The 26,001-nt window shown below is 35.8% G+C and overlaps 1 protein-coding gene across 1 annotated transcript in view; it reads right to left on the reverse strand.

Moving 5' to 3' along the window:
- Positions 1-24,913, reverse strand: part of LOC144975692 (uncharacterized) — a 38,218-nt gene extending 13,305 nt beyond the window's left edge. The window contains exon 1 of the mRNA XM_078919882.1: positions 24,767-24,913. Within this exon, the coding sequence (XP_078776008.1) occupies positions 24,767-24,881 (115 nt within the window). The 5' untranslated portion in view covers positions 24,882-24,913. The remainder of the gene's footprint in view (positions 1-24,766) is intronic.
- Positions 24,914-26,001: the final 1,088 nt, after the last annotated feature.

Raw genomic sequence — 26,001 nt, forward strand, 5'->3', positions numbered from 1 at the left:
CAGTCCTAGGGTTTTTTTTTTTTCTATTAAAGTTAGCTCGAGGTCGGAGGATATTTTTTTCTATTATGGTCTTAGTAAGTCTTAGTAAAGTTGCTAAGGTGTTTGTTTTTCCTCTTAGGGTTTAGTTATATAGTGTACTAGGTTTTATTTTTTCTTCAGAGTTAGTAGTCGAGTGAATATTTGAGTTGTTTCCCTTAGCACGAGGATCTTTCGGATCGGAAGGTATAGAGCAGTAAAGTTAGGTGCCCCAAACGTAAACAATAACAAGTTGCTAGTGATTTCCGTTAGGGACCGGAATAATTTACGCACAATATAGGTCTCCCAATTTTGTAGTTTGAGTTGTAGGCAATACACTTTCAGTATTGAAAATATGTTTACATAATATCTAACAGTTGCAGAAATAATAATATAAGGCTAAATTATTATGAAAATCAGGCTCCGAATAATTCTCGTTTTGATCACACCAGCGCAATAATTTGCTCTGGTCTAAAAATAGATAGACTGTAACTTTTGATAAATTTTAGAAAATTTTACCTTTTGTTCCATAAAATATCCATATCTAGACATTATTTGATGCATGATCGAGTATTTATGAATATGTGTTTCTTTTGCCACCTAACAGCCAAATTTTAAAGGTTATTTTTTTCTATTATTTACATTGGAACGTGAGCTGTCAAGACAGGAACATGTGGTTTGCCACGTGCTTCTCGACCTTTGTTTACGTTTGGGGCACCTAACTTTACTGCTCTATATGTATCGGTAACAGTGATCTTTTTGTGAATAATCAATGTTCTATTTATCGATCAGTACCAATAATCAATTTGTCAATGGTTAATGTACCATTATCGATCAGTACCAATAATCAATTTGTCAATGGTTAATGTACCATTATCGATCAGTACCAATAATCATTTTGTCAATAGTCAATGTATAAGTTGTCGATCAGTACAAAAGGGTACTGGTACTGATCGATAACTAGTACAAATACAAATTGAAAGACATGCCAGCACGAGGAGCTTTCGGAAGGTCTGCCCTTTAGACAGTTTCTGAAAAGCTTCAAACAGCTCGGAGGGCCTCCGGATGACGTGAAAATGCTTCAGATGACCTCTGGACGCTTCCCTAGGCATCCAGACGGCTCCGGACGGCAATTAGTAGGATCGATTGAAAGAAATTACGAGGAGCTTTCGGAAGGCCTCGCCTTCAGACGGCTTCTGAAACGCTTCAGACAGCTCTGAGGGATTCCGGATGACTTGAGTCGGACGGATCCGGACGGCAATTAGTAGGACCGGCAAATTCCTATAAAGTTATGAAATGTGGTGACGTGATTTATTATTTTTTTTGCATACGGGCATTTTAAGTGACGTTACAAATTTTGAATCCCGATTGCGATAGACCAAACAATTTTCCCACAATGCTGAATTCTTTTGATCTTTCCATCTTTTCACCTCCGTCTGACTGAGAGAGAGAGAGAGAGAGAGAGAGAGAGAGAGAGAGAGAGAGAGAGAGAGAGAGAGAGAGAGAGAGAGAGAGCGGTTGCACAACCTACTGAGCTATCCAGCACTGACCCCGTGACCTTTTATTCTCTGTTTTCACCTGGCACTTCTACATACCCTATTTTTCTCATCATTATTGATACAAGTGCCTGCTCCACACTTTTTCAGAATTTTGTAAATTTTCAGTGCTATATTCCTCATTCTGACAATTTTTGAATGTTTAATCCATATTGTTATCAGTTTTATGAAAGTCGAAATAACAACAGGAAGTTACGTTTATGGCTTTTAACTATTAATTGTAACAATTGTTTGTCTAGTGTGTATAAAGTGTTTAATTTGCTGTGTCATTTTGAACCCAAGGTGGCAATGTTAGTGAGTAGTACACATGAGTCTCGTGAAAAGTAAACCCTTGGCCATGCCTGTGGGGTAGTTCAGTGATCGTAATCACAATAGAATTCATTGTATAGATAGTATGCGCTTGGCTAAGAAGCTCATAACATTGCCATCCGGAAGTATAACGGACGAACACACTAAACTGTGTGTATCCATGAACGTTTATAGTCAGGTTAATACAGTTTGGTGAGCATTACTCATAAAGGCGGATGGCAAAAAACAATAACAAAGACCTGAGTGACGTCAACTAAGAACTATCTATAATATTGTTATTGTAAACCATCCAAATGTTCACTCATCTCAGACCCTTCGTTTTTTATATACCGTAAAGAAGAAAAATTCCAAAGTATGGTACTGTACCCGATGAAAAATAAATAAATAAAGTAAAAATAAAGAAAAGTAAATCAACTTTATTCATCCCATCGGGGAAATTTGTCTCTAGGGTCTTTTCCAAGGGAAGACTGGAATAACCCAGGCGTCATCCGCAGTACAGTGTCGCAAATTGAGTTGGGGCGAGGTGACTTGCTCAAGGCCACACAGCAAGCGGCGGGCAATCGAACTCGGTACCTTTCGGGTACGAAGCAAAGACGATCCAATTCTCATTAAAATTCACCAGAATGATGTGAAGATATCAACGCCAGCACAAGTTATAGAACGTTAAAGGTAAGCAACATGTTTGAAATACAATGGTTTCCGTTTATAAGCATCTCGTCAGGAATGAAGCAGAGCGTGCTTATAACCGGATCGTGCTTTTAAAAAAGGGGATTCGGACTTTAATTGCTAATTCAATGGTCAATGGTCGTATTACGGTAAAAATACATTTTTACTTGATGTTTCCAAATGTATGCACTATGTTGAAGGCTTGGAACAGCCAAGTCAATTTAAAGCTTTTCCCCCTTTAATTTCATTTTTTAAAGGGTAAACAACCCCTATTTCTCGGCCCCTGGCTATAATCGAAACCGGCAACAGCTGCTACTTAAAATGTGCACACGAACTTGTGAAACATTACTTAAAACGGTAAAGCTAAACATCATGTCTGAAGTATAGCTAGACTAAGCTCGAAACGGCAACTGGTGCCTTCACTTTGTCACATTTAGACACAAATCAATTAATTTCTTGTTTCTAACTTTTTAAAGGTAGATATCTATGTTCAGGTTTTGACTTCTACATCCATATTGTAGACAACACATGCGATTATACACAAACCTGAGGGGCATAAGTATGCAGGAAGACATATATGTAGCCCTAATTGAACTTAATTTTGCTCTCGAAGGAATTGGAGCACCCAAGCAAATACATACATAGGCCCCCTTTTGGATTTTTGCTTTAAAAAATAAACAGGGTTGCATTGTATTAAATGCATTAGAAAATTGCAAGAAGCAAAGAGTGATCTAGATGCTTGTTGAAATTGATAGTATAAAATAGTATGACATCTTCTACGCATTATTCTGGTTTGTACGCAAATTGATGATAATCGCTCAACGAAGGGTATGATTTGATCCTTGACTTTACTCTTATTAAGAACATACCACAAGACTACTAAGCCACACAAAAAACCCACAAAAAAACCCAAACAAAATAACTAGTGCAAGAATCCATTAATTTGACCCGTCAAATGTATTTTTCATTTCTGTAACAATGAGGCCTTGTGGTCTTGTAAAATGACACTCGCAGTCAGACCAGTAGGTCCCTGGTTCGAGTCCATTCTGGGCGGTGTACGGATGAGTCATTGGAAAGACTCTTTACTCACATTCTCTCACCCCACGCAGGTGTGAAATGAATACCAGGATGATAATAGCGTTGTCTCTATCAGAAAAAAGCGCCATAGCCTCACAGGCGCCATGTCTCGGTCTATGTAAAGTGTTACCGTTGGATTGGGAATTCCTACAGAGCGCCTTGAGCTCATTTAATGGATATTCCGCTGTTATAAAAGCTCATTTTTAATAATTGATCAAAAGTTATTAAAATGTTTTGTTTATTATTATTCTTATGGTCAACTGTGGTAAAGGGGGACCGTTTTACTTTTTATTTAATACGTATCATTGTTTGTCAATACCATGCTTACTTGTATACCGATGATTTTATATTGTTTATTGAGTCACATTTTCTTACTTGGTTATTGTTCTTTGACCAATTCTAATTAACCAAAATTTTATAAACTGAAAGCGTGCAGATATGAACATTGCATACTTCGGGTTTATTCATTATAAAAAAAAAGAATGTATTAACAGTATTGTCAGGGTGAACCCGTTTTTTAATACTGAAGATTCCGCTTTACTAATAACATTAAAGTTAAAGTAAATGCCTTCACTGAGTAAGGGATTGTCTTTTCTTAAACTTCAATTTAAAAACAGAATCCTTTCTCTTACCATTTTTGAACATAATTGCAGATTGACCAGGTGGATGACATATATAAAAATCGGGGGGTTCACTAAAAGACTGTAGAAGCATTCCGTTCATAATATTATACTAACATTTAACATAATATTTATTGACGATAACTATATTTGATTATTCTTCTTAAGTGAATTATGAATTTTAAAAAATAACCAATCAAAACTTATACAAATGACCATAGTAATATAAGAATCGATCACTGAAGTCTATTCGTAACTGGTCAGTATCGATTATTGCACATCAGGACTCCGGCATTACATCAACCCAGAGTCGACAGCCGATCGACGTTTGACCCCGGAAATGCTCGTGGATATAAATAATAGAAACGTGAATCTATTGCTTGTAGTCACACACCTCCAATTTGCCAATGGGCTTGTTGGAGATAATTTAAGGAGTGGACAAAAAGCATGACCGAATGGTAGGTTGACCATGGTCTAATCTTGGCGCGGCCAGTGTTTCCAATCTGATAAGGGATTTGTGTCCATTCTGGTATTATATCGAAATGAACTAGACAAAGAAAATTAAGAATTGAGTCAAAAACATCAGTATGAGGAAACATACGATGATTTTGAATATTAAAAGAAAATTAAATTCTTTACAATGAAGGCATTTATTTCTAATTGAATTTAACCAATTATGCCTAGAATTGAACTTAAAGCACCAGGGTCTAACCCTAGATAAGGTGTCGATACAGTATGTTACAATTTGATCTCAAAACAGTTTCAACTGATTAGACTCAGCTGACTTTCAGTTATATTATTTCCCCCTGTGCTGAGTCATTGGCCCCATTTCTAAATATGGTCGTAATAGGATTCAATAGTCTGATGTCACGTCCACCCTGCAACGAACAGCTTGGTTCTAAACAAAGAAAATCGGTACTTTTTATTCTTCATGCTGGATAGAACTTTTTTACGTGTCATGTGATCAGACTGTATAAGAGACGATCAGACTTTATAATGCTTGTCTCCTCTGGATACACTTTTTTGCTCGTCTGAGAAGTAATTCATAAGGGCATCCGCCATTGTTCCGATAGTTTAGAACCAGTTACTAAGTTACTATACTTCATTACGAGGGAAATGACGTCACGACTGTTGAAGCCTATTACCTATCTCCATGATAAAAATCGTTTACAGTTTTTGAAATATCTAACATTCAATCTGTCATTTTGTTCAGCTTGATCCACGTGTATGTTTACAACTCTCATAAACAAATCGGCTTGTTTATAAAAAGAAGTATCCAATCGTTGGACAACAACAAATCATGTGAACGATGACTGTTGGACAAAACCCCGAATCGCGTCAACCCGTAGCCATCGCGCAGCCATCGTTAGCATATAGCCTGACACTGACTAAAAATAACGTCAAAAGACAAGTCTTTGGCCATAAAAGAAAACAAATCGTGAGTTGTATTCAATAGTTCAACCAATGGGACCACTTGTTTCCATGAGTTCTACTAACGGCAACTCACTAGGCGGTGCAAAAACCAAATAATGACGTCAAACTGCCAGTCCTTTTGGATTTCAGTGTCAGGCTATAACATAACGATGGCTACGCTATATATGTTAACAATCCATCGTTAACCAAAAAAATTATGTCAAAAGACAAGTCTTTGGCCATAAAAGAAAACAAATCGTGAGTTGTATTCAATAGTTCAACCAATGGGACCACTTGTTTCCCAGAGGTCTACTAACGACATCTCACTAGACGATGCAAAAGCCTAAAAATGACGTCAAGCTGTAAGTCTTATGGGTTCTCATGTCAGGCTATATGGCGTGGCCTTCGTAAAGTTATGGCCTGACACTGACCAAAAATTGACGTCAAAATGCCAGTCTTTTGCCACAAAAGAAAACGAATCGTGAGTTGTATTCAATAGTTCAACCAATGGGACCACTTGTTTCCATGAGTTCTACTAACGGCAACTCACTAGGCGGTGCAAAAACCAAATAATGACGTCAAACTGCCAGTCCTTTTAGATTTCAGTGTCAGGCTATAACATAACGATGGCTACGCTATATATGTTAACAATCCATCGTTAACCAAAAAAAAAACCCCATGTTATGTATAATAATATTTATTTGTTTGGACTCATCTTGGACGGAGGTAAACCGACTAACATTTCTATCTATGGAAAGAACGAAGATGACGTCACTCAGGACATTGTTATTGCTTTTGCCATCCATCTTTATGAGTAATTCTCACTAAACTGTATTAACCAGACTATAAACGTTAACGGTTACACATAGTTTTGTGTGTTCGTCCGTTATACTTCCGGATGACAATGTTGTGAGTTTCTAAGCCAAGCGCACACTATTTATAGATAATATGCGCTTGGCTAAGAAGCTCAAACATTGCCATCCGGAAGTAATACGGACCGACTCACAAATTTGTATGTAACCATGTACGTTTATAGTCTGGTTAATACAGTTTAGTGAGAATTACTCATAAACGTAGATGGCAAAAAGACCTGAGTGACGTCAACTTCATTCTGTCTATAGATAGGTTGGGGTTGACGCCATAAGATCATTTGTTGTCATTTTCCTTGCCAAAATCTGGACCACTTATAATTTCTTTTTTTTTCTTTCTTTCTCTCTTACCCTCTCTCTCTATTTATCTCTCATTTTCTTTAATATATGTGACCCTCCGCCTCGAAACGGTATTAAGTCGGATTTTTCAATTTTGGGTTTTTGGTACCCAATCACAGCTTATTTTATGCTTTAAAATTTGATACCAAATTTATACAATTCTGATTAATTATTGTCGAGATATGACCGTTTGAAGTAGGGAGAGTGTGAAAACCAAGTTTTAAGAAAATCGACTTTGAAGTGAGGCACCGTTTTCACGCACAGTTAAATCAATGGGCAAAGATAACTCCTTAGATACGGACATCGAAAATTTGACGAGAATAATGAAATTTGGCATGAGCTTAGCTTATACATTTAATAATGTACATACAAATTTTTGAAACAATCCAATTATTACTTTTGTAGTTATTCATTATTATGTAAGATGTTCTTAAAACAAATAAAACACTGGGGGAAAAAACGCCAACAATTGCTCACTTTTTCAAGAATTTTTTATATTTAAATAAAGAATCAATGAAATAAGAATTATTAATGTGAAATTTTTGTCATATTTTATAGAGAAAATACGATTTCAAAATGTCAAAAGTTAAAGAAGGTTGAAATTTGAAAGTACAGTTTTGAAACTACGTGGGCAGGGAAAGAATTATCAAGAAAGAGGATTAGAGAGGAAGAGAGAGAATGAGAGAGTAAAATACACACACACACGCACGCACACACACACACACACACACAAACAGACACACATGTGAGAGAGAGAGAGAGAAAGAAAGAAAGAGAGAGAGAGAAAGAGAGAGAGAGAGAGAGAGAGAGAGAGAGAGAGAGAGAGAAAGAGGAGCGAGAGGAGGAGGGGAGAGAGACTACTTGTGTTAAGAGGACGCGAGGGAAATATAATAAAGATTAAAACCTGTATAAGTGTATGTGTGTGTGTGTGTGTGTGTGTGTGTGTGTGTGTGTGTGTGTGCGTGTGTGTGTGTTTGTATGTGTGGAAGAAACAAAAGGGAGACGGAGAGAGTGAGGTAGAAATGAAGAAAGGGATGGAGGCGGAGCAAAGAATTGTAGGGATAGTTTAAAGAAAGCATTTTGTTACAAAGTAAGTCATAGTCAATCAACTGGAAACATATTGACCAATGAGATTGCAATTAAAGAAATGGGCTGGTCAAATCAATCATTGCATTGTTTCCATTTTGAGTCAGATGACAGCTTGAGGAGGAGGGGTGGGGCTTATTGTGTAGTGACTTACATGAAAACATGTTAGTGAATCTCTCAAGTTTTCCTTAGCGTTCCACCACATTGTTCATTACTGAGTTTGCGCCAACGGGTCCCGTTAGAGATAGACGACGATTGGGATTGTTTGGAAGCTTTAACCCTTTGCCCACTAGTCATTATGACATCCGAAATGCTATCGCCTTCTACATCTACGCCAGAATAGAAATAGAGGGTGGAGCCTACCATGATATAACATTTTATGGATCCCTAATTTCGTCATATCAGTTCTGTCCACTGACAGGTGGGTGGATATCGCTTTCAAGAACTTATGTCCTTATATGAAATCCTGAGTTTTTGACCAATCAACGGATTGCTCTTTTGATAGCTCGCTTGTCAACATGAGTCAGCTCAGCCCTTGATTTATGTAAAGGCATCACATGCGGTATATGTTGTGTAACTTCAAAGACCACGGTTGACCGAAAGCGATGAATGGAAGCCCTACTGTGGCGTGGAGAACGAGGTCTTGTATGTATAGTTACGTCATATCTCAACGCTCGTGAATTCTTAGTACGGCTGGACTCACAATCAAAACTCGAAATCTGTGTTTTAAACTCTTGAATCAATCGAATTACATCAGTGCGTTTGTCTCATTGAGAAATGAAAAACGATATATAAATCAAGAACATCGACCGGAAAATAAGGAAATTATCATAAAATTATAAAATTTGAGAAAGCTATTTTCAAAATCAAATATATTACAAAAAAGGTTATTTCTCGACCGATTTTTATGAGACAAAGACAATTTTTCTCCGCTTTTCAAGCTGATTCCAACAATGAGGTTTTCAAATTTATCGCGATAAGATTATTTGTCATTATTTTTTTTAATACCCAATTGACTGCTCAGGAAATGAATACGTAATCCTTGGCGGCTAGCGAGTAGGTGTTAAATTTTGCTTACCCTTTCCCCCGCAGACGCACACAAACACACACACACACACACACACACACACACAGACTGAACACACATTGTATGTCTTTCACTTCTGGCCAAAGTTGCCTTATTACAACTTAGACTCGAATGATAACAGCGAGTAGGGTGTCAGATTAAACTTCAGTTTTAAAAGTCAAATTCAATTCACACCGTGATAAATCATAATAATGATCATTCTTGATATATTAGAGCATTAAAATATTTAATTCACATTACCATAAATATATTTTAAATATATGTATTTTGTAATTATTTTAGCGACGATACGAACCCCTTTTAATCGTCGAGCCGAACGATAGGATGCTAGACGACGATAAGTCTGTGTGTGTGTGTGTGTGTGTGTGTGTGTGTGTGTGTGTGTGTGTGCGCGTCTACGTGGGAAAGGGTAAGCAAAATTTAACACCTACTCGCTAGCCGCCAAGGATTACGTATTCATTTCCTGAGCAGTCAATTGGGTATAAAAAAAAAATAATGACAAATAATCTTATCGCGATAAATTTGAAAACCTCATTGTTGGAATCAGCTTGAAAAGTGGAGAAAAATTGTCTTTGTCTCATAAAAATCGGTCTAGAAATAACCTTTTTGTAATAGATTTGATTTTGAAAACAGCTTTCTCAAATTTTATAATTTTATGATAATTTCCTTGTTTTCCGGTCGATGTTCTTGATTTATATATCGTTTTTCATTTCTCAATGAGACGAACGCACTGATGTAACTCGATTGATTCAAGAGTTTAAAACACATATTTCGTGTTTTGATTGTGAGTCCAGCCGTACTAAGAATTCACGAGCGTTGAGATATGACGTAACTATACATACAAGACCTCGTTCTCCACGCCACAGTAGGGCTTCCATTCATCGCTTTCGGTCAAACGTGGTCTTTGAAGTTACACAACATATACCGCCTGTGATGCCTGTACATAAATCAAGGGTTGAGCTGACTCATTTTGACAAGCGAGCTATCAAAAGAGCAATCCGTTGATTGGTCAAAAACTCAGAATTTTATATAAGGACACAAGTTCTGGAAAGCGATACCCACCCACCTGTCAGTGGACAGAACTGATATGACGAAATTAGGGCTCCATAAAATGTTATATCATGGTAGGCTCCACCCTCTATTTCTGTTCTGGCGTAGATGTAGAAGGCGATAGCATTTCGGATGTCATAATGACTAGTGGGTAAAGGGTTAAAGCTTCCAAACAATCCCAATCGTCGTCTATCTCTAATCGGCCCCGTTAGAGCCCCGATGCGCAATCTGTCTATTGTCTAAAAAGATCCCCCCCCCTTTCTTTCAGTATACAAAGAAAGCACGACAAAACGAACATCCATCTCTCTCTCTCTCTCTCTCTCTCTCTCTCTCTCTCTCTCTCTCTCTCTCTCTCTCTCTGTGTGTGTGTTTGTCTCTCTCTCCCCTTCATCTACCTATCTATCTATCTATCTATCTATCTACATATCTCTCTCTCTCCCCTTCATCTACCTATCTGTCTATCTATCCATCTATCTTCCTATCTACCTACCTATCTACCTGTCTGCCTGTCTGTCTGTCTGTCTGTTCTGTCTGTTCTTTCTATCTGTCTGTCTATCTATCTATCTATCTATCTATCTATCTATCTATCTATCTATCTATCTATCTATCTATCTATCTATCTATCTATCTATCTATCTATCTATCTATCTATCCATCTATCTATCCATCAATCTATCTATCTATCTATCTATCTATCTATCTATCTATCTATCTATCTATCTATCTATCTATCTATCTATCTATCTATCTATCTATCTATCTATCTATCTAACTATCTACATATCTATTTATCCATTAATAGGTTTGTCTGTCTGTCTGTTTAGGTTATCTATCCATCTCATTTTTTTAGTTACAGTTTATTAATTGTTGAAGGCTCTATCTATTACTATTATTCTGCTTTTGTACTTGAAATTAAATGTTTATCCTACAACAATCTCTGTAAGTGTAAGATTAGGCAACTGTTGTCCTATTAAGTCTTAGCATATCCTATAATTTCATGAATAATTAAAGAGGGACAAAGGAGGACCCCCACCTCAATCATTACCCAATGCAGCTAGACAAAAGCACGTGGTGTGTATCAAAATGCACAAACACACACGTATGTAACACACGCATGCTGACGTCATGAAGCATCGCCCGAGCATTATTGGTTAGAATCAGCGTGGGTGCGCAACTGGATGCGCGGGTTGACGGAGGTAGGAAACAATAACAAACCCACATGGTTGCCATTACCTCCACCATCATTCTCGCTCACGGTTTGTGGAAAGCACTTCATTACAGGCACGTAATAGTGAATCTAGTTTTTGTTTTGAACATTTCTATTATTATTCTTTGTAAATTGACCCATATTAAAAGAAACATATAAACAAAACAGGCATGACCAGTCACTAACAATGCCGTGTAGTGTGTAGACAGTAACACAGTACGGTGAACATGACTGACACTGGGATCGGATTGTCGGAACCCATGAGTCGTTCGCAACTCTGCCTCACGTATTCATTTAATCAGTCAATTTAATTTTTATTAAGCTTGCGTAAAACATACAAACAAAAAAGACATGACCAGTCACTAACAATGCAGTGTAGTGTGTAGACAGTAACACGGTACGGTGAACATGAATGACACTGGGATCGGAATGTCGGAACCCAGTAGTCGTTCGCAACTCAGCCTCGCGTACTCATTTAATCAGTCAATTTAAATTTCATTTAGCTTGCCTATTCTTCAAGTTTATGTTATATTCACGTTTTCTATTTAAAAAGGGTAATCCAAACAGACCATAAAAACGATTTTATAATAAGCCGACTTCAACTTCCATCACTTACGACACGAACTTATTTTGGATGGTTTTTTTTAACAAAACCGTTTGACTCAAACTAAAGCTTCGGCATTGGATAAGGAGCGAGGTCCCTGTTGCCATCTTGCTTAGTTTATACAGAGACTGGGTTGCCAGCTTGGCTGTTCTTGATAAAGAGTAGTAAATAGCACAACCTTGTGCAATGAGAGATAGAGAGAGAGAGAGAGAGAGAGAGAGAGAGAGAGAGAGAGAGAGAGAGAGAGAGATTTTGAACAAAAAACGAATATCTCTCTCTCTTACCCTCTCTCTCTCTCTCTCTCTCTCTCTCTCTCTCTCTCCCTCTCTCTCTCTTCCTATTTCATCTGTCACACTGTTTGACAATCTTCTTCACCTGGCTCACTTGTACTTGTAATATCGGGTGTAAGGTAAAATTTTGAACAATTATTATTATTTATAAAATGCAGAAACTTTGCAAATAAACCGATAGACTAGATATTAATTCGATTCGAAAAGTGGAACACAAAAGGAGAATTTGCGAATACCCGGTCCAGACATAAGCGTCATGGTCTTATTTATAAAGTGCAGAATCTTTGCAAATAAACGGATAAAATAGAGATTAATTCGATTCCAAAAGTGGAACACAAAAGCAGAATTTGCGAATGCCCGGTCCAGACATAAGTGTTATGGTCTTATTTATAAAATCTAGAAACTTTGAAATAAACGGAAAGATAGAGATTCATTCGATTCGAAAAGTGGAACACAAAAGCAGAATTTGCGAATGCCCGGTCCAGACATAAGCTTATGGTCTTATTTATAAAGTGCAGAAACTTTGCAAATAAACGGATAAGATAGAGATTCATTCGATTCGAAAAGTGGAACACAAAAGCAGAATTTGCGAATGCCCGGTCCAGACATAAGCGTATGGTCTTATTTATAAAGTGCAGAAACTTTGCAATAAACGGATAAGATAGAGATTCATTCGATTCGAAAGTGGAACACAAAAGCAGAATTGCGAATGCCCGGTCCAGACATAAGCGTTATGGTCTTATTTATAAAGTGCAGAAACTTTGCAAATAAACGGATAGATAGAGATTATTCGATTCGAAAAGTGGAACACAAAAGCAGAATTTGCGAATACCGGTCCAGACATAAGCGTCATGTCTATTTATAAAGTACAGAATCTTTGCAAATAAACGGATAAAATAGAGATTAATTCGATTCGAAAAGTGGAACACAAAAGCAGAATTTGCGAATGCCCGGTCCAGACATAAGCGTTATGGTCTTATTTATAAAGTGCAAAATCTTTGCAAATAGACGGATAAAATAGAGATTTATTCGATTCGAAAAGTGGAACACAAAAGCAGAATTTGCGAATGCCCGGTCCAGACATAAGCGCTATGGTCTTATTTATAAAGTGCAGAAACTTTGCAAATAAACGGAAAAAAAGATTAATTCTATCGAAAGTGGAACACAAAGGCAGAATTTGCGAACACCGGTCCAGACATAAGCGTTATGGTCTTATTTATAAAGTCTAGAAACTTTGCAAATAACGGATAAAATAGAGATTAATTCGATTCGAAAAGTGGAACACAAAAGCAGAATTTGCGAATGCCCGGTCCAGACATAAGCGCTATGGTCTTATTTATAAAGTGCAGAAACTTTGCAAATAAACGGAAAAAAAAGATTAATTCTAATCGAAAAGTGGAACACAAAGGCAGAATTTGCGAACAACCGGTCCAGACATAAGCGTTATGGTCTTATTTATAAAATCTAGAAACTTTGCAAATAAACGGATAAAATAGAGATTAATTCGATTCGAAAAGTGGAACACAAAAGCAGAATTTGCGAATGCCCGGTCCAGACATAAGCGTTATGGTCTTATTATAAAATGCAGAAACTTTGCAAATAAACGGATAAACTAGAATTAATTCGATTCGAAAAGTGGAACACAAAAGCAGAATTTGCGAATGCCCGGTCCAGACATAAGCGCTATGGTCTTATTTATAAAGTGCAGAAACTTTGCAAATAAACGGAAAAAATAGAGATTAATTCTATCGAACAGTGGAACACAAAAGCAGAATTTGCGAACACCGGTCCAGACATAAGCGTATGGTCTTATTTATAAATGCAGAAACTTTGCAAATAAACGGATAAGACTAGAGATTAATTCGATTCGAAAAGTGGAACACAAAAGCAGAATTGTGAATACGGTCAGGCATAGCGTCATGGTCTTGTTTAAATGAAACAATGCCGTTTAAAAAATATATGGTCAATGAGATAATTAAGCAAATAAGCGGAGTTCAAATAGATAATTGATCTGTGAATTTTTGTATAATTAGCGATTTTATTCTCCATCATTTAGGTTATTGATATAAATTTATAATTGAAATACAAACTTTATTCACTTATACAATGTTTTGCAATAAAGGAGAGTGTGAGTGAACCTGAGCAAAGGAAATTATTTGAGAGAGTGATATTTATCATGCTTTTCAGTTTGTAGTTGAATTCTAGAATGGATTCTTTATAGTTCTCATTGATTGTATGTCAGTATGTCAGTCTTTAGGACACCGATTACCCTAATGCGGCCACAATTTACAATGTGACGGCCACAAGCCCGTTAAACGCAGAGTGGGGTATTGTTGTTTGCAAGTAATGCTATGGTTTTAATAGGATATCTGTCTCCTATTAAAATACATTCCTGTGTTGGATTTTGGATTAAATTCATGTCTTCTTCGGATTTTGGGATATTTAATTTTCATGGATTGTGATTGTGATTTTCAAGACTATTAATGTAAGTAAATGCCCAAATAGATATTTTTATTCATTTATTCTTTCTTTATTTTTTTTAGTTTTGTTTTGTTTTGAAGCATTTATTATAAGAAATATTGTACATATGCACTTATACACCAAAGACTATATCCTTTCAACTGCTTATTATTTATTATTATATTATTATTATTATTATTATTATTATTATTATATATATAATAAATAATAATAATAATAATAATAATAATAATAATAATAATAATAATAATAATAATAATAATAATAATAATAATAATAATAATAATAATAATAATAATAATAATAATTAATGATAAGTGCATTGAGTGAAATCCCAATCATGGTTGCCCAAATAAAACTGGCGCTAGAATCCCGACTACCTGTCTAAACGAATGTTGTTTGTACGATATATACTAACTACACGTTCAATATCGGGGGCAGAAAATATACGTTTGGTTTTATGAAATTAAAACAGTAGTCCCACATTGTTCTTTGATGTTATTTGTGGTTGCATTTGCTTTGAAACTTACACATTATATTGTGTTACATTGTTTACAAAATATTTCTGGTACTCGTATGCATGTGTAGTCAACGGACCACCGGTCAATCGTGTTCTTTATTATTTTATTATTAATTTTGGCTTGACATCTTACATATGTGAATTTGACAGGTTGTTATGGATGGTAATTATAACATTAAGTGATTTTTAAACATTTTTACGGCGTTTTAAATGTCTTTCTTGCATTCATTGCCGAGCACCTCCACGTTTCTGTTACTATTTTAACGATCAGCTGATTTTCTCTTGCCTCCCCTTTAATTTCGCGGACTTTTTTCAGAACGAGGCGTGGGAGTGGCTAATGGCCTACAGCCACAGCGCATGTGATGAGCGTTGACCAATCAGAATCATTCATTGTAAGGTTGTCAGGGAAAAACCTAGACTTGTTTACACTTTCTAAAGTTCATTATTGGTTGAACCATGAAATTGTGGAAACAGTCATGCTTTCTCTGAGATAGATTAAGACACGCCCTTTGCTGTGATATCTTACATCTTATTGGCTAATATTATTAGCTCACTCTCTCACACACACAAACTCACACATAAAAACACACACAAACACACACATAAATTAAATATATACCTTTGGTCCGGGCATATGAATACATAAATGTGTTTCTTTTCCACTCAATGGGCCTCGATATGGTTTCTACAGTTACCTACAAGCAAATTCAACCTATTTTCTAGTTCTTTCCATGTACTTTGTGTCTTTTGTGGTGTGAATGATTCAATAATAGCCCTTATTTTTATGGTAAACGCTTCAACGTTTGGTGTGGGAACTGAATAAACAACGCCCCATAGGAAAAAGTCACACAAAGAAATGCTAGTTGACACAGGCTGCCCGTCAATTGAGTCCCTCTCTCCCAATCCACCTGTCTGGAAACGAGTCAATTAGAAATTAACCTGTGGTCAATATCTGATCTTTATGTCTTCACAAATTCAGAATTCCACTTTAGTTTATCATCTACACATCCTGTAATGGTCTATCAAACTCTGCCATGAAACCTAACTGAGCCACCTTTAGCAATTTCATTTCATGCAATCACATTACACAAAGAATTTTGACGCACTGTTGCTTTTCCAAAATAGATCTAGAAGGATTTAAAAATGAGGTCATTTAAGTTCGTGTTCTTTTGCAAACTTTGGTGAAGTAAATGTAGTTGATGACCTATAGGCATAAATGTGCGACTTTTCCTCTGAGGATAGTGAAAACCATATGAAAATATCTATAGAGGTTATTGAACAATAATTATTTGAAATCAGGGAAAACTTTATGGACTTTGTGTATTGTTATTGAGTACAGGTTATGGTCTCTTGCTGTCTCAAAGATACTGGCAAGACGGGCCCGTTGTCTGTTTTATAACAAGACCCCATTGATGCGATAAAATGGGGAACGAGAGTGTAATGCCAAAATACTGACTCTCAAAAATTCATGTTGTATCGACTGGAGATCGAACTTCAGATCCTCCATTGATCCGGAATGTCTGAGGTTCGATTCCTAGCCGAGGCTGGCTGATTTTTTTTTTGTGTGAAGCTTTTTTAAAAATATATTGTTCTCTCTGCTTTGCCTGACACAGTTTCTCATACATTTTTCAGTTCATTATTTTATACTCAATGCCCTAAATCTCATTTATTCCGATTAATACCAGACTGACGCAATAGAACACATTTATGACCCACCCGCCTCAATACAGTACAATATGTCGGAATATGGTCTACTTACTTGCTAAAAGTTGAATTTATAATCGTAAGTATGAAACTTGGAGTAAATTATAATATTTGCTTTAGCAATAAAATAGATATACACACCTATGTGTAGGATCTTGAAGTGACAAACTCAAAATTTTCACATTTATTTCTAATCAATTTTACTTCAAAATTACTTTTTAAGTATCTGGTTGACCCTGACGTGACATAAAATCGTCGTTTTCTATATCAATTCAAGAAATGAATCATTATTTTTAAATATGTAAGTTGACTCTGACCATATTCATGCGCCACCAAGGGCGTGGAACAGGGGTCCTGATAACTCAGATGGTTGAGCACTCAGCATACCAACAAAGGGACCGCTATCAGTCATAGATGCAGTCGAGGATTCTCTCTCTCTCTCTCTCTCTCTCTCTCTCTCTCTCTCTCCCCCCCCCCCTCACACTTGTCCACTCAACGGTGATTGGGTAACTAGGCGAACAGATATGTCGAAAGTACTTCCATTATAGACAAGCGTCATATCCGAAGGGTAACACGCAATTATTATATGTAGTCTGTTTAGCTTTAGCTACAGAAGCCAGGATTAACGTTGGCTCCGTGGGATGGGTCGTATGGATCTCAAGAACTATTTCATTACTACATGTAATAATAGCCTTTGTGTAGCTTGGTGGATCAGCGGTGCGGTGTCTCGTTTTGTCACAATTGTCAAACATGTTATGCGTGATCATTGAACGGATAGGTGATAGTGATCGTGTAAAATTCTGGTCCAGACGTCGAATCATTTAGTAAGGCAATTTCCATACATTGACCCACTCGTATCAGATGTGAATGAGTGTATGGGTATCAGCAGGGACTGATATTGTAAGAGTATTACACACTTTAGTACAAAAATGACGTATAGGGAATGAGATTAGCGGAAGAGTAGCGTCCCTTGATTGGATGTCACCCATAGTTTGTGACGTCAGCGGCGGAAAAGTTATTAGAGAGAGAACGTCATTTTGGTTGCGAGGACGAGAGACGCATGCGCACAACCAACATGACGTTCTCTCTCTAATAACTTTTCCGCCGGTGACGTCACAGACTATGGGTGACGTCCAATCAAGGGACGCTACTTTTCCGCTAATCTCATTCCCTATTGTATGAAATGGAAATATGATTCCACGTACTTGCTAAGGGTTTTTTAAAATGAGACATTGTTGAGCGCATTGACCATGGTTAATCTATGGAAATGCTCGATGTATAGATTATTCCATTTATTCATTTTAGGAATTCTCAATTGGTAGAGCACTCGCTTCCGTGAAGACGAGAATTTTTTTCTGACCTCCCTGTCCACCCACCAGTGATTGTGTAGCTGTATCTTTTATATCAGGCGGCAAATAATTTGTGACAGTCTAGTGTCCAATTCGAAAGGTAGCAAGTAATTGCTATTGTACGTTTCGCGCTATAGAAACAGAGCTAAGCTCTGGCTCCATGGGCCTAATGACTTGGGGGAATACTTTTATTCATTTTATCATTAATTTGCATTAGCTTGAATTACAGTTTCGAGTAATTCCCTGACAGTGCATATATAATTCAGAATGGCAACATGAAAGCTGCCTCGTGTTCTTGTAACAAATAGTCTTTATAGATAGTATGAAGTTGACGTCACTCAGGTCTTTGTTATTGCGTTTGGCCATCCGCGTTTATGAGTAATTCTCACTTATCCAGACTAAAAACGTTCAAGGTTACACATAGTTTTGTGTGTTGGCCCCTTATACTTCAGGATGGCACTGTTGTGAGCTTCTTAGCCAAGCGCATACTATCTATACGGCATCTCGTGTTTTAGTCACATACCGGCCATTAGTGTAACGGCCATATTAATCACTTTTTGGCAATTTTCGCTGTGACTGTGAGCGAGACAGTGGGACACGAAAATTCATGTACATTCGTGTACATTACATATTTAATTTTGTGTAGTTTAAAATGTAAAAATCTTTGCTCTTTCATGTCCTATGATTTATATTCAGGTCTCATCGATTCAAAACAATATCATGTTGTTTTACAGGTCATGTGATTTATGTGATATTTATATCAGACCGGCCTAGTTCTGCGAAATATTTATATTACACATTTTTGGCTCTGGCTACAGAATTACATATCCTCGTACGTTGTTGATTTAAAAAAAATTGTTGAAAATGAAAGTTTGGTTCCAGAGAACCTATGTTTAGGACTTTGGAGCATTTTTTGTTGCACTGAAAGCATATTATTTATTTTTAAAGCTATTTATAGTGGCGTTCCTTTATTTTTTGCATGAGAACTACGAATTTTTGAAATTTCAAGTAGGCAGCTCTGCTATATCAGATATAGATTCTGGACATTGAATTCCTAGAAAACATATTATAATTGAGATTTGAGTTATTGGATTGTTTTATTTAGGGGAATGAAAACAGTTTCCAAAAGATCACCCCCCCCCCCCCAACACAGAGAGAGAGAGAGAAGAGAGAGAGAGAGAGAGAGAGAGAGAGAGGAGAGAGAGAGAGAGAGAGAGAGAGAGAGAGAGAGAGAGAGAGAGAGAGAGAGAGAGAGGGGAGAGAGAGACGGAAAGAGAATTCGCGAGGTAAAAGACATTTTTATGTGTTTAGTTTTGTTAAGCTTTTTGTTGATTTTATTATTGTTTGCATAACTATCTTTCAAAAGTTCATTTGTCCATGGCAATACCCAGAGTAAATTTACAGTTGTGGATAAATAACACTAATCTTGTCTTATCTTATCTATTATTTTATCATTTCAATTCTTAAGTCGCTTCGTTGTCGAATCATCCAGACATAATACGGTTTAGAGAATATGGGTCACATTTTTGTTCTTTGTTCACCCGACAGAGAACCCCACCTCGTCGGTGGGTCACATTTATTGAATTGTCAATGACAGTAAAAATACAAATTATGTCATTTTTCTACGAACTGCACCGTCTACCAATTAATCTACAAAATCGCTATGATAGGCTTTAAACCAACGAAATGCAGTACTCTGGAAAAACATGTGCTTAAAAGTTTGACCAGAAAACTCATTCTTCAAATATCGATTGATTTAAATGACCCTCACCTTGGCAAAAACTCTTGAACCTAGGGCTTTACATAGATGGCAATGACTAATTAATTTTAGCACCGCTAATAAAATGGCACATGACAGACAATTTGTACAGTGTAAAGTGAGCCTCCGACCCTAAAATCGATGTATTATGGAAAATGTGCAGGATGATTTTTAATCTTTGCTTTTATTAGACCTTTATGTTATGAGAATTAAGCATCCACACATTTTTGGTTAATATCCAAACGCCTTGTCACTAACATTGCTTTACTCAGTAAAATGATTAAACAGTAAAACTGACTCGGCAAAGACGAATAGAAAATGATTTATGCCTATGTTTTGCCGACAGACCAAATCCAGGACAAAAAATGGCAAATTAATTAAATATTATACTGTCGTATACTGACCAAAAAAAAAACAACTTTCTTTTTGCCGGAAAACTTTATCTAAATAACCCATAGATTAGATTGACCTCAAACTCGTAAAAATTTTTTTAACCTGAGACTTAATTGAGTAATCAGGTTTAAGACGTTTAAATATTGTGGTTGATTATAATCCGAGGTTTTAATCTATTTTGAAGTAAAAGTTTTAAGGCCAAAATTTAGAAAAAAAAGGTGCTTTGTCTTTGTTTACGACAGTATTATAGGTCATGCGAGTTGACATCCGAGGTGATGGATTAAGATTCCTGTCCTTTATGAATATTCGTGAATTAAGGAAATGTGATTTCACATTTTATCCTTAAGGTAAGATACACGTATATTCGGAACGTATATTATAATATGGGAATGCCTCAAAAATTCTTTGGTAAGTGGTAGACCCTGAGTGCTCTTCATTGCTTTCTCCTTTGCAAACCAATTGGCCGAAAGTCAGTCGTTCAACATTTCACTCTCCTTTTTTCTATTTTAGTTTTGGTCACCAATCCACTCCAAATTAACAAAGTGTTTATGACAGTTTTCCGATTCTAAATGATTACTTTCTTTCGCAAGTTTGTATTTTTATGACATCCCAACACCTCTAATGCTGGTGTACGGAATTCCCCAATGTCATCCCCTGCCCCATAGAAAAGTACATTTTCTTATCATATTTAAATCTCTATATTGTAAATTCCATGCGTCTTTGTGTCCTTATACACGAATGAGAACATTCAGTTCCGCTCAGGTCTGGAGTCTTTAGCTGGTTTTTATCTTTTTCTTTGAGAAATATTTCTATTCTTGTAAATCATATTTCTGAAAAAAATATGTTGTCATTATTAGTTCCTTTGACATAATACTTAATTTGTAGTTGTTTACACATATTGCGATTAGACAAAAATCTTGTCGCATTGTCAAAGTAAGGCGTTTAGAGGTTTCAAAATAAATTTTTACAGGGATGTATTGCCTTTGGGCCTAAATCTGAACTCATTTGATCTGGTTCCTTTTGGCTTACTTCGCTCTGTTATGTGTTTGTCAGCTTAATCTTTTCTTTATATTTATATTTTTATTATCTTTCCTTCCCTAGCAATGAAATGATCTTAAAGTATCGCAAGCGATAACACAACAGAGGATTTAATGGCTTAGTGTTGCATTCCTAAATTTAATACTAGTTGTATGATGGCATCTTTTAAGGTTATAGATTAAACATAAATTATGAGTTGAATTATTCTTTCATTTTCCATGTTTTTACCCATTTTTGTGTCTCTGTGACTTTGTAATTTTATTCTTAATCTTTGAATTTATTTTAAGAAAAGAGGCGGAAGAGAAGAGGAAGGAGAGGAAGAAAATTAAGAAAAAGACGAAGAAGACGAAGAAGAAGAAGAAGAAGAAGAAGAAGAAGAAGAAGAAGAAGAAGAAGAAGAAGAAGAGGAAGAAGAAAGAAGAAGAGGAGTAAGAAGACATAAACAACAACAACTACTACTACTACTACTACTACTACTACTACTACTACTACTACTACTACTACTACTACTACTACTACTACTACTACTACTATTACTAGTTCCAAAAAAGCGTTGTCCGACCGTATTGAATGACTTCCGTCCAGTGGCGCTTACATCGCTTGTAATGAAATGTTTAGAAAAAATTTTAAAATCTGAGCTCCTACAAAAATGTTATGACCTGAAATTGCTAGATCCGTACCAATTTGCATACCAGCAACATCTCAGTGTTGAAGACGCACTATTAACCGCCACAAATTTGATCTCGAAACACCTTGACCAAACGCCCTCGAATTACGCCAGAATCCTGTTTGTCGACTTTTCGTCAGCTTTTAATGCCATGAACACAGATATTTTGCTTCAAAAGTTGTGCAGCATGGATATTCCAAACTACCTTATTAAATGGTATAAAGAGTTTCTGACCCATAGACCGCAATGTATAAAATTGGGTGAACATATCTCCAACAAAAGAACGTTGTCGAACGGATGTCCCCAAGGTTGTGTGAGTTCCCCAATCCTGTACATCTTATACACCAACGACTGCAGACCATCCTTTGAAAATTGTTTTATAGTGAAATATGCAGATGATACTGCTATTCTTGGCTTATTAAAAGATAAAGTTACCGAAAAGAATTATTTCAAACAAATAAATATATTCACCGATTGGTGTAAACAAAATCAGCTTGAATTAAATGTTGAAAAAACGAAAGAACAGGTGTTTGGTGTAAAAAATAAAAACGACTTAAAGTGTGTGGCGATCGGTAAAGATGATGTTGAGATAGTTGACTATTTTAAATATTTAGGAATAACCATTGATAGTTCCCTCAATTTCTCTCAACATATTAATATAATTTCTAAGAAAGTTGCCCAAAGATTATACATCCTAAGGAAATTGAGAACATTTCAAGTAAGGAAGAAAACTATGTTAAGAGTTTATGACTCATTGATTAAAAGTGTAATTGCGTTTGGCTGCACCATATGGTTTGGAGGATGCCGACAAAGATAAATCAAAAATTTCAAAATCTATCAAAGAGGCATCAAAAATAATAAACCATCCTCTTGATGGAGTAGAAATAATTCATGGAAAAGCAATAGAAAGGAAAGCATTCTCAATTACCAACAATAAAAAACATATTTTATACCATGAATTTAGTCTTTTACCATCTGGGAGAAGGTTTTGTCAGATTAAATGTAGAACTAACAAGTATAAATCAACGTTCGTTCCATCAGCAATAAAAATTTTGAATATTTCATATGGTACAGAAAAACCAAGGATTGATTCGTTGACTGATTAACTGATTAATTTATTTAATGTAAGATTAACTGACCAATTGATAATGATGATAATTTTTGGTGTCGAATTGCCACAATCGTAACAAATTGAAAACGAAATGAATATGTTTATGTTGTGTATATCGCACGTGTGGAAAGAAAGAAAGAAAGAAGAGAGAGAGAGAGAGAGAGAGAGAGAGAGAGAGAGAGAGAGAGAGAGAGAGAGAGAGAGAGAGAGAGAGAGAGAAAATAAGTAGGAGTGAAATATCTGTTCAATCTTAGTTATCGTTTAACATTATAACAAGTGTAACTAAATGACAAATTGCCATATTTATGGACAATAAAGATCTATTATTATTATTATATTATTATTATTATTACTACTACTACTACTACTATACTACTACTACTACTACTATACTACTACTACTACTACTACTACACAACAACAACAAACACAACTACTACTACTACTACTACTACTACTACTACTACTACACTACTACTACTACTACTACTAACTACTACTACTACTACTACTACTACTACTACTACTACTACTACTATTACTACTACTACTACTACTACTGCTACCACTACTACTACTACTACTATTACTACTACTGCTACCACTACTACTACTACTAATAATAATAATGATAAAAATAATAATAAGAAGAAGAAACACTTGATATTTCGTACGCTGATATTTATAAAAACAATTTTGCGATTGGATATTAAAACGAAGTTCCTCAAAGTCTATTTTTAGGAAGTCAAACTCACTACAAAGAAAAATCTTCTTCGCTTTCAAACTCTACATTTTTCTCACCCGTGTTAGATTAATCACTATCTGTATTTCGAGATGACATTGAATTGGAAAAAAAGGAAGTTTTAAAAAGTAATAGAGGAGATGATGTGTGTCTCAAGCATATTGTTATCTAGTGAACTCAAAGGTACTGACCACAACTGATCAATCATTTGACATTATTGTATCCAGACTGTAAGATAATTGATGACAAAGAATCAGCCATTGTCCGTTTAACACTTTAGTGAAGTTATTTCACTCCATTTTTCAAAAGCAATCAAGAAGGTGGAAGATAAGACACATTCTCATCATAGCCTCGAACGAAAATTTTGAAGGATGGAATAAAAAGCTTACATTCTTGTGTTTTGTATTCCGTAGTTTGTTTCCATCGCGAGGATCAATTAGCAACGTGGTCTTGGAATTCCAAAATGCAAGACGTATATTTCAACGCGTTAAAGCAACCATTGTTTTTCTGTTTTTTTATTATAAGAATTAATAATATAATCAGACAAATGTTCATTGGTAAACTAATTCCGATTGATATATTCAATACCTACAATGCATTTGGATCTTAACAGATATCATTAAAAAAATCCAAAATATAAATAGATATATTTAAGACAATACTTCTGTGGTTAGTAAATACAGTATCTCAGAAATTACAAAGTCATTTTCTATTTCAGAAAGAAAATGGTTCAGTTAAAATTTATTTTATTTATTGTTTTTTAACCTCTGCATAATGTTTAAAATAGAATAATAAAATTTAAAATCCAACTCACAGTATACAGAATCAACAAAAGTCACTGAGAGGAACGTAATAATCACATTGAAAAACAATATTGATTGTTGTTGCCATGGAAATCCTCGGGCACAATAATGAAAATTTTCACCCATCTTCCCGTCCTTTAGGCCTCAAAAAGCACCAATGAGACAAGAAAGGGGGACAATCGCCAAATCTGTCACCTTAGCATTTATTTATCTTCCTTTCGTGACAAAGTGGGCGGGGTTTGATGAGACAAGTCGCCAACTCCGTATTGTCAGAGAATTAGTTACTTTTTGTTTGGGTTTGTACTATGCTGCGTCATACACTCCTTAATCACGTCAACACAATTCTCTTAATCCCTTATCGTGTCTATTTGACTTATATTAAGCTGGGCCCTATATTTAGATGACGCTTTTCTTTTATCTTCGCTACTTCCATGGAAAGAGGAATGGAACAAGTTAGTAGAAGGGAGAAGTTGGCGCAAATTAACATTGGCCATGTCATTTTGTCAGGTTGATAACATAAGGGGTGCAATTTCCTGCGAAATCTTGGCATTTCAAAATATGAACTATACTATTATAATTTTATTATGTTTAAAACATTCATAATTGGGTGACTTAAACACGAAGAATTACGCCAAAGAATTCAACCAGTCACCTATTGAAACTGAAATGAACTGGAAATGTCGCTGGATTGGCTAATCCCTCAGGAAGCCTGCGCGCAACATTACCAGGCAGATGAAAGTAATCGGACAAACCTGGGCCCAAATAAAGAAGACCTCCAAAAACCGAGTCCTTTTGCGGTCCTATGCTCCATAAGGAATCAAGAGAATTAAGTCAAGTAAAAGTTTTGGAGTTTTCATGTGGGAGATATTAAACAAAGATGAGTATAACACAATAAAAATATTTTATTGTATTTTTCTGGGACCGTATACTAATTTCTGTTCTATGCTTTTTAAAAAATGTCAGTTGACAAACAAGGGCCCAAGAGTAAAAGTCTTGTCCCGAAATCATTGATCATTAAGCTGTATGTAGCAATAATGCAATCACATCTTAACGATTGTAAATCTATATTGAAATCTTGGAATGAATGAGTATAATATGATTCTATAAAAGATGCAAGTGAAATAATAATAATGATGATGATGATGATGATGATGATGATGATGATGATGATGATGATGATGATGATGGTGATGACAATAATAATATAACAATTAAGAGTTAATTAGATCAATCGGTATTTGAAAAA

The sequence above is a fragment of the Berghia stephanieae genome, chromosome 6 (assembly GCF_034508935.2).
Source record: "Berghia stephanieae isolate SIO BIC M18660-M18661 chromosome 6, UCSD_Bste_1.3, whole genome shotgun sequence".
Taxonomy (NCBI): Eukaryota; Metazoa; Mollusca; class Gastropoda; order Nudibranchia; family Aeolidiidae; genus Berghia; species Berghia stephanieae.